General features: G+C 41.4%; 1 protein-coding gene across 2 annotated transcripts in view; it reads left to right on the top strand.

Moving 5' to 3' along the window:
* LOC131688099 (sarcolemmal membrane-associated protein) overlaps positions 1–13,130 on the top strand; it is a 73,915-nt gene extending 60,785 nt beyond the window's left edge. For both annotated transcript variants that reach the window (XM_058972252.1, XM_058972251.1), the window contains exons 2-10: positions 347–679; positions 8,602–8,757; positions 8,829–9,178; positions 9,241–9,553; positions 9,619–9,765; positions 9,829–9,966; positions 10,028–10,157; positions 10,220–10,701; positions 10,843–13,130. In XM_058972252.1, the coding sequence (XP_058828235.1) occupies positions 350–679; positions 8,602–8,757; positions 8,829–9,178; positions 9,241–9,553; positions 9,619–9,765; positions 9,829–9,966; positions 10,028–10,157; positions 10,220–10,701; positions 10,843–11,841 (3,045 nt within the window). In that variant the 5' untranslated portion in view covers positions 347–349 and the 3' untranslated portion in view covers positions 11,842–13,130. The remainder of the gene's footprint in view (positions 1–346; positions 680–8,601; positions 8,758–8,828; positions 9,179–9,240; positions 9,554–9,618; positions 9,766–9,828; positions 9,967–10,027; positions 10,158–10,219; positions 10,702–10,842) is intronic.
* Positions 13,131–18,984: the final 5,854 nt, after the last annotated feature.

Genomic DNA, 18,984 nt, shown 5'->3' with positions numbered 1-18,984 from the left:
GTTTCTGAACTTAAAAAAAGAACCATTGAACATGAAAACGAACAAGTTGTGTTGTGTGAGGTAATTAATCGCAGAGATCAATGTATCCTTCGCCCGCACCACCAAACAGACTTTCAACGAATAGCGGGCCGGAGGGATCTGATACCACATACCACACCTATTGGGATCGATTACCGCTCCAGTAACCGTTTGGATCAGGCCAACCCGGCAATGGATCTGATCGTATACTTGTTCATGAGCATAGTTTTTCAACCTGTTAAAATGATTTGTCAGTGGTATTTAGTGTTGCTTTCGACAACTTTCTAATCGAGCTTTTCTCTCTACGTTTCCCTCTCTTTTGTTTCAGGTCATGGTGATTATAAATAACAGAGATGATTACTTATCCTTCCTGAAAGTGCCAGGAGTAAGAATGCAAACTCCTGTAGTGAGCAACAACAATTCCACGACGACGACACTGATTCATGACACGGCAATCCAACCGCAGCAGCAAAATCAAACATTGAACATCAGCAACAATAACACGCTGCTACATCACAATAACAACAACAACAGCATCCTTCTCAGCACTAGCAACAGCAACAATAGCAGCAGTAACGGTGTGAATATCGCAAACAATAATAATCATACCGGATTGGCGAAAGCGGTGCTCATCTGTCGCCAAAATTCACATCCGTTCAATGTAAGTATTGTACTAATAAGGGGAAGATTTAAGCATACATGCGTTTTAAGTAGGGTTGGTGGCACGTGTTTCTTTTTTTACACTAATCATTTGGAAATATTGTGCAAAGCATTGGTTTCTTGCATTAAATTTTACTAAGAATTAGTTTCTCTTTCTCCTGCGGAACAAAACATCAGAATTATATATGAATTATGGATGAGTATAGTGTCACCGCGGACATTCGCGGGCGTCGTTTTTATTGTGGCATTAGACAATCGTGCTTAGTAAAAGTGTATAATAGACACCTATCTAAAAAATAATTGCACCAATTAGTAACTTACTTTTGGGGATTTCACGATGTAGTTTTAGTTTAATTTAATGGATGATTTTACTGATGCAGTATATGCCATAAAACAACTATTTTTTGGAAAAACGAAAAGAACCGGATGAAGATCCAATGATCAATTTATGCAATAAGCACTGCAACTATGCGCTTCAAAAAGCTGTCAAAAATTAACTGGCGCCGGTTTTCTAAAATCTTGCAGAAATGTCTTATAGCTCAGCTAAAACAAGAAAAATACTAGAAAGCAATGTCCACATGTTAATGCCGTGTGGTATCCGGCGGCTGAAATCTCTCGAAGTATTTCAGCAAACAATTGACCAACTGCGTTTTTGTTCTCATGTCGCAAGAGTGGACTCTTAATAGCTGTGGTTCACTAGAAGGTTGATAAAAGTCTATTGTCTTTCTCCGGACAAAATCAGCCTAGAGGTCGTGTGGCATCCGGCGGGTTAAAATATCTCAGCCAGGATATGATTCACTGGGTTCCTGCTCCCATGTCGTACGAGGCGACTGAAAACAGAAGTCCTCAAGTCAAGGTGTTTCTCCGTGCTGATCGTGGGGACTAAAATACGCCGGTCGCGCACGGAGTGTCGTGGGTATTATCCTTGCTGTGTTAAGCGAATCTCTTACACAGTGAACGTTTGTTTCTTCGCAAATCGTGGGATATAAATGATGGTCATGCCACTAATGCCCATTTCGGGGTTCGCTATAGGCGATTATAAGCCAAAGTGTTTGGTATCTTCTAGTTGCTGTATAATAAGTGCCGGCGATGGAATGTGCAATGCTTTCATCGACCATGGTCAGAGTAGCACAAATGATTTTTCAGCATAAACGTATGAATCTATTTCACTTTTTGCAAGAAGGAAAATATTCCATAGGTTTAAGAACCGTATTTCCATGAAGGAAACTTCTATGTTGGAAAGCTACTTAACCCCGTCTTAGTAGCTTACAACAAAATGGTATGACAGTCTCTACGCATCGCTCGATCGAGATACAAGTGTTTTGTTTCCGGTCCGTGCAACAAAGAACAGTGCTAATCCGCGTTCAAGGTTTTCTTGCACATTCTCTGCCTCTTCGAAGTTTTGGACTTTTATCTTGTCTTGTGCGTGTGTTGGGCCGCATTCCTCAGCCTTTTGTTCGCAAAGTGAGGATTGAACAATATAAGCTGGACTGGTGCGTCGTGGGAAACAAATATACAGATAAGTGAAATCTACCTTTTTTGATACATTTACGGCTTTATCCCGTCTGCGCGGGTGCTGACCCCGTGCGTTGACGGTGTCGATGGCTCCCTCCCCGGATGGCCAAATGGAGATCGAGTCGACTCCTTAGGCTCTCCCCCGACCCAAACAATATCCCGAGCTCTCGACCGATCTCTTTGTGGTCTTCTTTCGGCCCAAAACAAAATTGCTGAATCTATTACAGATTTCGAAAGACCTGACGAAACGATTGTGACCGAAATAATAAAGGTCCGCTCAGACAGGCTGATGGTCGTGTTGAATAGCTCAAAGCAGGCAAACGATATTGCTTGCTGCGAGCGCTTTACGAAGGACTATTACGTGTATATTCCAGCTGTAAAAGTACAGTCTGAAGGCGTTATCATCGATGAGAGTTTGACATGCGAGGATCTGCTGCAGTACGGGGTTGGCCGTTTTAGAGACCGCTTGCTTCGGCCAGTGAAAAAAAAATACTTGAGTGCAAGCGTTTGCACTCAGTAGTAGTTACGGGGGATGGTTCAAAAACGTACCCCCAATCAAAATCTTATCGGGTGACCTTTGCTGGCACCGCTTTGCCAAATTACGTCCTCTTGCACATGGTTCGTTCGCCTGTGTGTCTGTTTGTACCGCGGGTCATCAATTGCACAAAGTGTAAACAATTGGGAATGCGGTGAGAATCATGTGGATGATTCGTGCAGTAAGAATTCTGAGAAGTGTCCTTACTGTGCAGAGAATTTGCATGATATCTCGGCATGCCCCGCGTACAAACTACGCGGGGATTAACCAAAACGTTCCCTTGCGGGACGATCTGAACGATTTTTCGCAAAAATGCTAGAGAAAGCTACGCCACCATTCTCAACAAACATCTATGCTCACTTGCCTCCTGACGAGGGCGAGGCTGATGACCCACAAGAGGGAACATCTACTAGGGCGCCTAGAAGTTATAGGAAGAGGAGGAACCTTTCTTCTCCTAAAGTTCCTTGTAAAGGCCAGAAGGTATCCCTTGACGGGGCTCCGAAAGTCACATCTATTGGAAGTGTTGCAACGGTCTCGGAGGATTAAGCTCAGAGAAGGAGTTCCTAACACTTCCAGGAACATCAAAAATCCCAAGTGTTCCTTTGTTTTAGTTCGAGAATAATCACAGCACTGGAATTATCAAACTCTCGGACATAGTGGACTGCATAATAAAAACTTTCAATATAACTGATCCTATTAAAAATCTTATGTTAGCTTTTCTCCCTACAATAAGAACATTTTTGAAGTAGTTGACTGCTAAATGGCCCCTCCTTTCAGCGATTGTATCATTCGATGGCTGACTCATCAAACGAGGTCACGGATTTGATCACTGTTCTACAGTGGAATTGCAGAAGTATCATCCCGAAAATTGATTCCTTCAAAATTTTAATAAATAGTTCGAGCTGCGATGCATTTGCATTATGTGAAACTTAAGTAACTTCAGATATAGATCTCAACTTCCACGATTTTAATATTATTCGCCTGGATCGAGACACCCCCTATGGAGGAGTGCTTTTGGTGATCAAAAAGTGCTATTCCTTCTACAAAATTAACCTCCCCTGCCTGCACCACGACTAGTTTTAGTAGACTTTAACTCTCGCGGTACGGAATGAGGTTGCCTTTATGATGATAACCGTTCCTCTTTAATTCACAATATTTGCGACAACTTCAATATGACAATTCTAAACACGGGTGAAATGACACGGATTCCTCCCCCACTAGCGCGCCCAAGCGCATTAGATTTATCCCTTTTCACGACCTCGCTACAGTAGGATTGCGCGTGGAAGGTAATCCCTGATCCCCACGGTAGCGACCATCTGCCGATCGCAGTCTCAATCAATAACGGCTAAAGGCCATTGGAAGCAATCAATATTTTGTATGACCTCACACGAAATATCGTATATAATATTGCTGCCGCGATATCCGACAACATCGAATCTACTCAAGAACTTTCTCCTATAGGAAGAGTATATCTTTTTGGCTGGCTTGATTCTCGACAGCGCGAATCAAGCTCAGACTAAGCCAGTACCCGGCGCGAACATACAAAAACGTTCTCCCAATCTCTGGTGGGATAATAGTACTTCCGGAACGACGGGTTACCCGCTAGTTTTCGACAGTACGCGACGTTAGACAAGCGAATGAAGATTTTGATGAAAGCCAAGAAACGCGGTTATTGGCGCCGGTTTGTCGACGGATTAACGAGAGAAACATCGATGAGCACTCTTTGGGGGACGGCCCGGCGTTTGCGAAACCGAAACAGTACTAATGAGAGCGTGGAATATTCAAACCGTTGGATATTCGATTTCGCCAAGAAGGTTTGTCCGGATTCCGCCCCGGCACAGAAGATCTACCGCACCGCGTCCCCTCACGATAACGCGAACGAAACACCTTTTCGATGGTGGAGTTCTCACCTGCTATCTTGTCGTGTAACAATAAAGCTCCAGGGCCAGACAGAATCAAATTCAACTTGTTGAAGAATCTGCCTGACTCTGCCAAGAGACGCTTGTTGAACTTATTTAATAAGTTTCTTGAGGCTAACATTGTCCCACACGATTGGAGGCAAGTGAAGGTCATCGCCATACACAAACCAGGAAAACCAGCCTCCGACCACAATTCGTATCCACCGATCGCAATGCTATCCTGCATCCGGAAGTTGATTGTCTTGCGTTGCTCTCAATCGAAATTCAATTGGCCAATGATAGCAAAGCGCAGATGGCCTCAGTGTTCCTAGATATTAAGGGGCGTTTGATTCAGTTTCTATCAACATTCTTTCAGAGAAGCTGCACCAGCATGGTCTTTCAGCGACTTTAAACAACTTTTTACTAAAATTGTTGTCGGAATAGCACATGCATTTTTCGCATGGTGACTTATCGACATCACGATTTGGCTACATGGGCCTTCCCCAGGGCTCATGTCTAAGCCCCCTGTCATCGATGAATGTCTTGACAATTCCTGCACGTTAAGGAAACTTGCAGAAGATGGCGTGGTTTCTGTATCGGGACCCAAAGCTGTCGATCTACAAGGACCACTGCAGAATAACTTGGACAATTTGTCTGCTTGGGCCATTAGGCTGGGTATCGAATTCTGCACGGAGAAAACTGAGCTAGTTGTATTTTCTAGGAAGCGTGAACCAGCACAACTACAGCTTCTATTAATGGGTCAAACTATCGCTCAGGTCTTCACAGTAAAATATCTAGGAGTCTGGTTCGACTCGAAAAGTACTTGGGGATGCCATATTGGGTATCTGAAACAGACATACCAACAAAGGATCAACTTTCTTCGTACAATAACCAGAACATGGTGGAGTTCCCACCCAGGAGACCTAATTAGGTTGTATCAAACAACGATACTGTCGGTAATGGAATACGGATGCTTCTGCTTTCGTTCTGCCGCGAACATACATATTATCAAACTCGAAAGAATTCAGTATCGTTGTTTGCGTATCGGCTTAGGGTGCATGCAGTCGACCATACGATGAGTCTCGAAGTCCTGTCGGGCGTTCTCCCGCTGAAAAATCGATTTTGGGAACTCTCATATCGATTGCTCATTCGATGCGATACCTTGAACCCGGTGGTGATTGAAAATTTCGAAAGGCTTGTTGAGCTCAATTCTCAGACCCGTTTTATGTCCCTGTACTTTGACTACATGGTGCAGAATATTAATCCTTCTTCTTACAATCCCAGCCGTGCGCATTTCATAAATTCTTCTGAATCTACCGTTTTCTTCGACACATCCATGAAAGACGAGATTTGTGAAATTCCGGACCACATACGCCCACAAGTGGTTCCAAACATTTTTTTATAATAAATTCCGAGAAGTCGACTGTTCTAAGATGTTTTATACTGACGGATCGAACCTTGAAGGGTCCACTGGCTTCGGTATTTTCAATCAAAATCATCGCCTCCTACAAACTCAGTGACCCCGCTTCAGTTTACACCGCAGATAGCTGCTATTCAGTATACCCTTGGAGTCATTGACACATTACCCGCAGACCATTACCACTCGTCTCGGATAGTCTGAGTTCTATTGACGCTATTCGCTCGATGAAACATGGAAAGCACTCCTCGTATTTTTTGGGGAAAATACGGGAGCTACTGAGTGCTTTATCTGACAAATCTTTCCAGACTACCTTGGTGTTGGTGCCCTAGAAGGTGACGTTTATGATAGATCAATTTGCTTCCACGAATTTTTCAATATTACTCATCCGAGAACCCTCGAAAGTTGTCAAACTTCGTGGAGCAATGGTGAACTAGGAAGGTGGCTACATTCGATAGTCCCTTAGGTATCGTCGAAACCTTGGTTCAATGAGATGGATGTGGGTCGTGACTTCATTCGTGTGATGTCCCGACTCATGGCAAACCATTACACGCTGGATGCACATCTCCGGCGTATTGGGCTCGTGGATAGTGGTATCTGCGCTTGTGGCGATGGCTATCACGACATCGAGCACATTGTGTGGGCGTGCACCGAGTACATTTGCGCCAGGTCTCGGCTAATGGATACCCTGCGAGCCCGAGGAAGACCAACCAACGTCCCGGTTCGAGATGTGCTGGCAAGCCGCGATCTCCTCTAGGTGTCCCTTATATACACCTTCGTAAAAACCCTCAATATACAAAGTTAACTGCCTCTTCTTATTTTCTTAGCATTCTCAGAAGCGCCCTCTTTCACCTGTACCATACACGATGGATGGATGCGACTCTAAGGTGACACAAAAGATCTCTGTCGAATGAGCCAACAAACACGGGACCTACAGCACGAACATCATGCGCACAACTCGAAATGTTGCCGATCCACATCTGAGCCGTACTACGAAATCGTCTGGAGAAACCCCTAACTGAAACTGAAAGTTGATAATTTTCTCCCCCTGCTATCGTTGTCCACCTTCCCTTCCTTGACTCTTATACTCAGAAGTGTTTTAGGCCTTTGTGAGCTTTTTAGATCTGTTGGTTTCGCTTGCAGTGTATGTAAAACGTCCATACTAACGTTTCTCTCTTCGAGTTGCAGTTACTTCAACACGCTATAGAAAGCGTTCCATTTATAATGTCAGCCTTCCACATTATTGATGGTCCTGCTAAGCTTTGGAGTGGATTAACAGTGTGCTTGCGAGAGCTATTTGGTATATAGATTCAAAGAGCTGTTTGAAAGAAGGAATCAACCCTAATGTTTGAGTCAACCGGGCAAACGAGTGGATCAAAAGTTTCCTTGCAAACTTATTTGCCATGCTGATTAACAGAACTGCTCATGTTTGAAAGAAGGAATCAACCACTAAGTGTGAGTAAACCGGGATAACGAGTGAATCAACACAATCAATTTTTTACTCGCGTAAGCTATTTGGTATGTAGATTCCAAGAACTGCTCTTATTTGAAAAAGAATCATCCCTTATTTGTGAGTAAAAAGGGCGAACGCAATGGCGGCGTTGATATAGAGCATGATAAAGATGGGCGTATGATCATGTTTGATTTTAGTGGCACCGATATGGGTAACACGATTCGATATACAATTCTTCGTTTGCAAAAATCCCGAAAAATCGATTATCCGACATTTCATGAATTGACCAAAACAACAAAATCTAAGGATAGCTAGAAGCTTGTTGGACACTAGTCTTGTTATTTAGTTTTCCTTTTCTGGAATTGAAACAATGATAAACGGTCTTATAAGCGTAATGTTACCTTCCGTTGGATTTGATTTTATATTATGGTCTATCCGGATTTTTAAAATTCGGGTAAATGGTCCGTTCGAGTTAATAGCTTTCGGGCGAACATCATTTGGGTAAATGTCTTTCGGGTGAATGTTATAGAACCATTTGAGTACTTAGTGAAAAAATGGTACCCAATTTGGCATAATGACCTTTGGTATAGAAGTCATTTGACATAAATGATCGTTTGGAATAATGGTTTTGGCATAATACCACTATCGACGCATAAATAAAAAAACTGCCGCCTTCTAATGTGGCTACGCTGCTTTCCTTCTCGTGCCAAATGACAGTTCTGCCCAATTACCGTTATGTCAATTAACCATTATGCCAAATGACTATTATGTTATTAACTTTATGCCAAATGACTTATTTTAAACGAATGTATGCCAAACGGCCTGACACAGCAAACATATGTTATGTTTAGCAAGCGAATGTTATTTACGTCACAATCCTCAATCCACTATTACAGATATTTTAAAATTTCATTGAAAGGTTCTTGAATTGCGAATAAGATGTATTTCATGCCCCAGTAGGCACAAATCTATGCATAATTTGGAGAACGTGCCAATCTATTCTGAGTCCGGACCCCTTTTATTTATTGGCTAAAGCCGGCATAATCTTGAGTGACGCGATTAAAATCAATCACAACCGATAACACTTCATCTTTTCATCTTACAGAATCGAACACTCTCCCTCGAGCCACACCAAGAGGTAAAAGTTGGTCGATCGGTTGCGAGGAATCGCGTTTCCGAGAATAATGCCATCTTTGACTGTAAAGTACTGTCGCGGAACCACGCCGTTCTGTGGTACAGCGATGGCAAATTCTTCGTCAAGGTCAGTATTTCGGCTCGACATCGACATTAAACACGATCCGTTAATTCGACATATCGATTGATACCTTTCAGGACACCGGGAGCAGCAACGGTACCTTCATCAATAATGTCCGCCTCAGCCAGACCAGCACCGAGTCGGAACCGTACGAGGTCAGCTCCGGTGACATCGTACAGTTCGGCGTCGACGTTATGGAGAACACGCGCCGCGAAACGCACGGTTGTATAGTTGCGACACTGAAGCTGTTTCTCCCGGATGGCCGGGAGACGAAAGCAAGCCAATCGATCGGCGTCGGTGGCCAGAGCACGAAAATACCTCCGGTTGATCTCTACCGGCTCAACCAGTACATTCAGGAGGCAAATCAGCGCGAACAGATTCTGGAAACGAAGCTGACTAGCCTGCAGAAAATGGTTGAGGCTACAAAGTATGTATTTCTTTAAACACAACCCATAGATTATCAGTAATTTTGTTCGATTCTTTATTCAGGCATAATTCCGCACTCGGATGGCAAGCGATGATCGACGAAGACCGGCTGCTTAGTCGAATCGATATGCTCGAGAAAAAGCTGCAATACTTCCAGAAGAGCATGACCGACGACAGACTGCGGGAGGAGGTGCTAAAGCTACAGGATGAGAAAAGTCAGTATCAGAGCACGGCAAAGGAAGCCCTATGGAAGGTGCATCAGGAACGACTGGATGCCACTCATAAGCTGGCCACGATCGAGAAGGCCTTGTGCAGCAGTGAGGACGAATGCTCACTTCTGCGGGAACAGCTCAACAAGACGCAGCTGCAGTTGCAGGTGAGAGAAGTGACGCTGCTCGAAATGCGTTTGTGTAAAGCTAATGTGGTTCTATTCAAATGCAGGAAGTAACTGGCAGATTGGATGCTCTGCAGGGACAATATGACGAAAAAGTTTCATCAAGCGAGGAGCTACTCAAGGCGAAGGAATCAGAAGTGGCTGGTCTGAGTCACGAAATTAACCAGCTGCAGGAGAAGCTTAGTTTTTATGCGGTGAGAAAAAATGACTTTAGAAATATAGTTGGAGTTTGTTTGATTTTTTTTGTTTGATTGTAGTTTTATGCGTCCGATGAGGACGATCAGCAACCGCAACATGAGTACAATAACTCAGCTGTCTCTGATTGGCTGCTGAAATCTGATATTAAAAAACTCGAAGGATCTGAAGATATTATTAAGGCCATTTGTAATGATGCTGTGAGTTGTTACGTTTTATTTAAGTTCTGTTGATTCATGACTTTTGTTTCTATTCGTCAAGGAAACTGAGGCAAACTCCGATGAAAAGGAAGCCAATATGGAAGATAGTGTAATGCGACTGCAGAAACGAATTCTAACGTTGGAGAGAAATATTTCAATCTTCATGGAAAAGGATAACAAAGAAGCGAGCGGTGTGTTTTATAGTTGTGTTTCTTTTTCTAATGATTAAAATAACCACTGTTCTTACTTGTAGAATATAACGAGCCAAACGATAATGCCAGCGTGACGTCTTCATCGGCAACAAGCACGACGACAGCCAACCCCGGTAGCTTAGTTAGTGCAAACGATAACGGGACGCTCGATCCAGCATCGGAGGCTATGGTCAACAGCGGTGAGGAATGCGACGGCAATCAGAACGTGAACAGTATCAGCAACGACGACAACGTAAACGACCCACAGCAACCGCCGCCGTCCACAACCGATACGAACGCGATAGTGACAACGACGATGAGCACCACCACCAGTGCGATAAGGGATCAACAGCAGCAAAAACGACTCTCTGTAGGAACGAAAATTTCTTGCGAACTGAATCAAAATGTGCTTCGAAGAAATCTGAAACACATCAAAAGTGAAGTTGCACTCCTATTGCGACAAGTTAGTAAATCCAAGGAGGATAATCGGAAGAGTGAAAATAACGTGGTGGCCAAAGCTAAATACGAAGAAATGGAGACAGAGGTAAGTTACTATTTTAGGTCAAGTTAGGGTTTGAACAGGTCAAAGATTCATCACATTATCATGGTTCAGAATTTTGTACTAGTTTTTCTCTACTTTTAAGAAAATACTGTTTACTTAAGCTTACTAACTTTGTACTTTTAGCTATGGGCTCTGAAGCAAGAACTGGATTGCCGCCCCCTGCCGGAAGAGCTGGAAAAGAAGCAACAGCTTTGCGAAAGCCTAACGGAGAACTTAGCCTTGCTGCGAATCGAAGCGGAGGAGCTGCGGGCCTTGAACGATCGATGTCAGGACGAGATGGACCGCATGGAGAAAGAGCTGCTGAAGCAGAAAAATGATGAAAATGACAAGTTGAGTGCAATGACTGCGCACCATGAACAAGAATCAACGACGGCAGCGGAAAGCCTTCACGATCAAGCTGTGGGGAAAGAAGGTCATCCGCAGCATCTAAGGAGTGATGTGGCACTGGAAGAAGTGCACAAGCATATCGAACTCGTTGATGTCGACACGCAAACTGATATAGAAGAGGACAAAGCTGTTATTGCCGATCTGAACGAGAATGATTTGTCGATCGGCTACAGTGTAATGGATTTGGATGATGATTACGATGGAGAGGAGGACGATGATGAAAAGACGGAGACCATCGACACGACAGAGATTTTCGTAGGCCAGCGTCTGTTAAATGACTCTGAAACAAGCCTAAATTGCAGTAGTTCTGGCACAAATAATCTCGCGACTTACAATAGTCAGGAAATCAGTAGTCCTAAAAATAGCAATACGAGTTTGATTTGCAATGAGTCGATGTGCGCAATGTTAGAAACGACAAAACCCCATGGTAGTTCGGCTGGAGAGCCTAATGGAGCCATAATGGAACGGGTGGGAGACTCACTGCTGGAAAGTAGCATTGAGCACGAGCTGGAACTCATCAACCATCCGGATGTGCAGCGGGAGGAAGAAATTATTGCGTTTAAGGAGAAGTATACTCATCTCACCCAGGAGAATATCCGGCTCAACCAGCAACTGCAAAAGTTGAACGAGGATTTCAGTCAGTTCAAGAGCAAAACATTTATGAATCTTCTAATGTACATAGCACCCGTCATTGTTATCGTTGGTTATATAATGTTTAATCATGTATCATCGTAAAGGCACTAGGATTTTGAGTTTAGTTCAGTTACAGAGATTAGAGAATTTTATAAAATATTTATTTGGAATCCAGCTAAAAGCAGACCAGCACGATTTGTTTTTTTTAGTTTATATTTCTTTCTTCCGGAAAAATGGTAAAAACTAGAATTTTTCTTTACAACTACGTTTTTCGGCAGATAGCTTTAAATTTTAGTTTTTCCACTCTTTCTGTAATTGTATCTATAGCAAATATGTATTTATTATCAATGAAAATGAGGAACTGTACTAATAGTAATATAGCAAAATCCAGCATGAATAGAGGTTCAACAGGCAACAACACGTTAGACGATATAAGCGAGGGACGTTTTCTTTCCTTCATCTCTGTATATGAGTAATATATTAATCATACAATATCGAAGCAAACAATCACTCTCTTTACATATAATACACAAGACACAAACTCTCGCCAACGAACACACTAACACACAAACATTTTCAGACACCAAATTTTGAAACAACTACCCCCCTATGGCAATGCAGTATCCTTCAACAAGTAGTTATTCTTTTGAAAATGAAATAGCTTTTATATACATTCAGTGAACAAATAGTGCGCCCTAAAATACTATCAAAATTTTACGTACACTGGAAGTTCTTCTTGAGTAGAACTTTCGTAGGATGCATCGTTTGAATTCTAACCAAAAATACTTCAAGTATGTCTTTGAAAATTTTTTGCTATCAAAAAGATGATAAAAAAGCAAGTTTCTTGGGACATGTAAATTATCTAGTTATTTAAAAAGAACTTGTGCGCATGGTCAAACCAGACAAACTGGAATGAAACTAACACCTGTAGCAAACATTACAAGAGTACAAATACGAATTAGCAGAGAACCTGAGAGATGCTGCTCAATTAGAACGAAGCGTAAGTGAGCGAGCAATACATCTTATAGGAACAGCTTAAAATCATGAATGTAACAATAAGTCAATATTTTTGCTTTGATAGAGATCATGCATTGTTCACCCGAAACTGAGATAGAAATAATCGCTCGAGGCCACTATATTATACCAACGAAGTGTTTTCGAAATGGTTCCCTCTGCTTCCTGTTGCCAATTTAATAGTGACAGCCAACTCTCGAAATGAGTGTAGGAGAAAGGTGAGGAGTGATTCTTCATGCTCGTCACATCCGGCGGAAGAAGTCGGTGCTTGAATATCTGAAATAAACCATGTACATTTATGAAAGCCGTATATTTCATGACGACCAGTAGTGCAACCCAAGAGTGTTGCACCTGTGAATAAATAGAGATAAAATTAAGCTGGTGTCCTGTTGAGTAATCCGAATGAAGTCATCCATGTGCCGTTTTCACCTACTTAGGGTTGTTACCACTGCGCTGATTAGACTATGATGACGCCCTAAAGCGCACATACCTACCTGCACCGTCATCATTATATTGAAACACTAATACATATACACAACATTTCATTCCAATCAATCAAAAATACACGTACCAAAAAACTTATTTAATGTAATTAAGTGTTATTCCTCGCGACAAATTCGCCCACAAGTCTTTGACCCGGAGATGTTACTGAGCTTAGAGTAGTGCTCAAGAAAAACACGAGTATGTACGAAAATCAGACAAAATTTCTATTTCTAAGCAAAGTGATTGTTCGATACAATTTTAGAACGGTTTCATCGCCTTTTTGACTCTATAAGTTAAAAGACTACGAATATATTTTCTTTCGATGCTTCTGTAATTCTTCAGGGTAACCATTTTGCACTGTAGCGAAGAGTTACCTAAGTCTACTCACATTCACCGTAGAGCGCAATATTTTGGCAAAACTCTTCACATTGAGTTGTACTAATGGCGCATTTTTATAAAATAAATCCGGTTTTTCAATGTGAGATGAAAACTCATCTGGTGTTACGTCTATTTGTCGGTGTCTGAGGTATTATGGAGAGGCTGTTGCATGATGCCGCGATAAAGAAAGCTTGAATTCACTGCTCAAAATTGCATTAGAGATTTCTTGCTGGTTTAAAAAAGTCAATTAGTTTCGATTTAATTCAAAAGACCAGCTCATGTTCAAAAGAAGGAAAAATGCCCTAAAAATTTGTGCAATAATGAACACAATGGATTCTCTAAAAATCTTTAAACGTTTATTGCTACGCACTTTTCGTTAAAATGTGAATTCAATACGAGAAATCGAGTGAAGCATAAGCTCACTTTAAAGACAGCTTAAATTCATGTTTAAAAGAGGGATATATTAGTACAATGGTGAACTCGATAGAATGTTTGAAAATCGTTTCAACGTTAAAACATACATTACCCGCACTGCTCATTTTCGGATTTCAACCTTTTGTAGTAGGTAAGAACAAATTCGGCAAATCGTGTTTCGGCCTTTCGTAATTCAGCCTTTTGTTTTCCTCCCCATACCGAGACATCACTCGGGAATAATCATTTACTTTACTGCCGTTCTACGCATAATTGTCCCATGTTGCTTTTTGGCCATTTTTTTTTTCATCAAACAGTCCTTTTTGATGTATATTTTCAGAAAACACATCCAAATCATACAGTTTGTTCGAAGACTTCGTGAAAACATACCAAGTCTGTTTGTCCCATTGTTGATATTCTACGCATAATTGTCCCACTAACAAAAATCCCAAAAAAAGAGCGCAATAAAAAATAATTACGTAGCGTTTAGTTAAGAAGTACATTACGCTAGATGTCGGGTACTGAAAAAATTGATGGAAAAATACAGGTTCATTAAAAAAGAGATGGCAGTGGCAATATTAATCACAGCAGTGAGAACAATCCTGTAAAGCTCTTCATCACTATCGTCGCTTGCATAACATGGCGAACGCATCTAGGACAATGACCCTATTTTCGCAATGCTTCTATTATCACGCTACCCAATTGAAGCCGTTGGTTAGTGCAGCGTTTGCTTTGTTCAACACATTTGGTCAAATGGTAGGGCGACAATTGGGGCACTCGATTGGAGCTTTTGTTGCGATCAAACACTAGCATTTCATTGATTTTAGGCCATTTGTGTTATTAGATTGGTTCTTAAGAACGAAGCAAGGTTGTGGATGCCAAATTATATGCACTCCATCGAGTGTAGGCAGAGTAATTAATGATTTTGTGAGGTACCCTTCTAAATAGAGTAAAAATAGGTACTTTACCCTATTTCCAATTTTGATGAAGCAAAACATTTCCCGAGTTACAGAAAAACTCACGACATACACTTTTGTAAAAAAATGAGTTATGAGCATCGTTTACATAGATCGTTTTGGGACTTATATGCGTAGAATTTTCCGGTTTCCGTTCGATTTCTCGGCATAACAGTCCCACTTAACATTTTTCGTAAAAACTAACGTTAATTGGATCTCTATAACGAAAAACCGGACTGATTATATTGGAAACGATTGCTATGAACGTAATTCCAGACAATAAAGCTTTATTTGTTACACCGTTTCCCTTCAGATTGCTAATACAATTTTCATCTACAATCGCGTTTTTCTCAGTTGCCAGTTTTGCAACATGGGACAATTGGGCGTAGAACGGCAGTTTAGGCGTCATATATGTCGCATAACTGTTTAGATCTAGTGTCTAACTAGTGTTAATTTAGGTACTAGTTTAGATAAAGGGCGAACACGAAATTATTGCGACACATTCAACAGGGCATAACTTTTTTACCATTGGGTAAAAATCATCCAAATTTTGCACACTTTCTCATTGATTTGTATTGTTTACATGCTGTCAAACTCGAAGTCGTGTTTTTCGATTCAACGAAAATGGAGGTGAACCAACGCGAGTCGAGAGATCAAATTCTTTCCAAACACCTGGTTGACCAAATTCTTTCCTGGAGCGGTTGACGTTGTACCACGGCAAAGGAGCTGGAAGAAAACCGGGACCGGAGAACAAAAAGACGGAGGGAAAGATGAAGCGGATGATTACAGCAAATCCCAACATCTCAAGCCGTGATTTGGCTAAAAAGATCGGCATGTCGCAGAGCTACGTCCAGAATGCAAAGAAGAGAGCTGGACTACATACATACAAGGTACAGAACTTCCCAAACCGCGATAAGCAGCAACAATCGACGGCTAAAACTCGGGCACGGAAGCTATACGAGAAGATGCTGACAAAATATGGGTGCTGTGTAATGGACGACGAAATGTATATAAAAGCCGATTTTAAGCAAATTCAGGGGTTGGAGTTTTTCACCGGCAAGAGCAAGTTCTATGTGGATGACAAATTTTAGAAGACGAAAATGTCGAAGTTCGCCTCCAAATATCTCATTTGGCAGGCCATCTGCTCTTGCGGACTGAGATTTGGCATCATGTCACTATTCTAAAAGTGTCCTGGAGTGGTATGAGGCCAATTCTCTGGAGCTGCGCCCGGTGGAGCAGTACTGGGCAATAGGGTTGTGGTACCGGTAATACCGGTACCGAAAATCCCGGGAATACCGACCCATTTTTGGTACCGTAATACCGGTACTGAACAAAAGCCAGTACCGGTATTTTCGGTACCATACAATTTTTTTATGAAAAATATGTGTACTCTCTAGGGGGACCTGTTTCAGAATATCGGTCTGCAAGATGATTTTTAATTATATTAATTACCTTCTAGATATATCGTTGGATCTAACACCTTTGTGGGGGAATGAGGTGGGGCCATGATCATAATAATTCTAGAAGTTAAACATTGCTAGCTCCCGTTGCACTGAACGGAATGTTCAAATTCGGGCATTCGAAATTAAATTTTACCGATCTTTTTTTTAAATAGGCCCGCCTATCACCCCACACCAAAAGGCTCGCACAGAGACCCCCCTGGTAGGGGACACATCGGTTCTCAATGACAAAAAAGGCAACACATGAAGAAAAAAAAAAACTATTCGCGAATGCGCTGAGTAATTAAATTTTAACGATCTTGTACTAAATTTCAAAATATTCACATCTAGTGTCAAAGACGTAAAAATTTGCTATGATTTTTTTACTAGCGACATTTTAATTGGTTTCCATTATTCACTGGGTGGCGCGTAATAAGACTATGGTCTAAGTCATGTCTGTATTTGGTTTGCTCTTAAAGCTTTATCTATAAAAGAGCGAACAGCGATTTAGTAGCTAACAATTTTAGACTTGGTGAACTGCTTCAAATGGGGCGATTTGTAATTGTTGATGACAAAAAAAAACTCCATAGTTTACAGGAAAGCAAGGGGCGTTGGTATACATTAGAGAACAGTAGGCAAACGACATAAAGGTCGAACCCAATTTACAGAAAAGCAAGAGGGGAAATGCGAGCAGCCTGCTCGGAGATCACTTTGATTTACTGTTGTTAATAGGGTTTCTTACATTTGCAATCTGTGAAATCGAAGAAAGTCGCTCCGCTTAGCAGTTATTGATTTCAAAGTGGCACAGATTTCGAAATAAAAAAGGTGCTGCATACGAAAAATATCTTCTGCTGAAATGAGTCATGCCATACCGGAACAATTAAAAACAATAAACATGTTTTTTTGATCAGCACAAATCAATCATCTGAGAATAACGTCATCAGTTTAAGCATTCAATTTCACTTTGAAGCTTTTTTCGATTTTTTTAAAATATTCGTAAATATATGTATAAAACTACCTTAAAATTTTGGTTTGATTTTAAACATTATAAGAAAATTGGCATGATATTTTCGGTGTCGCAATAATTTCGTGTTCGCCCTTTATATCATCTATCTTGACCCCAAGTTAGTGCTAGTAACTGACGAGATGAATTCGAGACAAAAATGCAACCTAATATGAGAGGCTGAGAGCAAGAGTGGGTTAAAAATTTGCTGCGAGAAAAAGCGGTATACGTTTTATTTAGGGCAAAACCGGTTTAAGTACCAGTCAGAGCAAAAATGGGATAAAAAAACCTTAGCGCAAAAGTGGGTTAAAAAGATATACCACTTTTGCCCTGAGAGGATATATATTCCATTTTTATTCTAAGAATGTTTTCAAAAATGATTTATCACCAATCAGGGAAAACCATCATCAATATGGGTATCATTTGAAAGGAGGTGGTTAGTAGATATGGGAAATCGATAATTACGCCATTTTGAATTCCAAGATGGCGACTTCCGGTTACCACAAAATAGTGAGAACCACCATCAATATGGGTGTCATTTGAAAGGGGATGGTGAGCAGACACCGAAAATTGACCATTACCGCCATTCTGAATTCCAAGAAGGCGACTTCCGGTTTCCACAAAATAGTGAGAACCACCATCAATATGGGTGTCATTTGAAAGGGGATGGTGAGCAGACACCGAAAAATGACCACCACCGCCATTTTGAAATCCAAGATGGCGACTTCCGGTTACCATAAAATAGTGAGAACCACCATCAATATGGGTGTCATTTGAAAGGGGATGGTGAGCAGACACCGAAAATTGACCACCACCGCCATTTTGAAATCCAAGATGGCGACTTCGGGTTACCACAAAATAGTGAGAACCACCATCAATATGAGTGTCATTTGAAAGAGGATGATCAGCAGACACCGAAAATTGATCATTACCGCCATTTTGAAATCCAAGATGGCGACTCCCGGTTACCATAATATAGTGAGAACCACCATCAATATGTGTGTCATTTTATAGGGGATGGTCAGCAAACACCAAAAATTCACCATCACCGCCATTTTAAAATCCAAGATGGCGACTTCCGGTTATCACAAAATAGTGAGAACCACCATCAATATGGGTGTCATTTGAAAGGAGGTGGTTAGCAGACACCGAATATTGATCATTACCGCTATTTTGAAATCCAAGATGGCGACTTCCGGTTACCACAATATAGTGAGAACCACCATCAATATGGGTGTCATTTGAAAAGGGGTGTCAGTAGACATCGGAAATCGATTGTTACGCCATTTTGAAATCCAAGATGGCGACTTCCGGTAACCACAAAGTAGAGAGAACCATCATCAATATGGGTATAATTTGAAAGCGGGTGTCAGTAAATATCGAAAATTGATTATTACGTCATTTTGAAATCCAAGATTGCGATTTCCGGTTACCACAAAATAGTGAGAACCACCATCAATATGGGTGTCATTTGAAAGGGGTGGTCAGTAGACATCGGAAATCGACAACTAGGCTATTTTGAAATCCAATATGGTCACTTCCGGTTACCAGAAAATAGTGA

Source organism: Topomyia yanbarensis, chromosome 3, assembly GCF_030247195.1.
Source record: "Topomyia yanbarensis strain Yona2022 chromosome 3, ASM3024719v1, whole genome shotgun sequence".
Classification (NCBI taxonomy): domain Eukaryota; kingdom Metazoa; phylum Arthropoda; class Insecta; order Diptera; family Culicidae; genus Topomyia; species Topomyia yanbarensis.
Note: the sequence above shows the minus strand (reverse complement) of the source record. Positions and strands in the feature narration are given on the sequence as shown.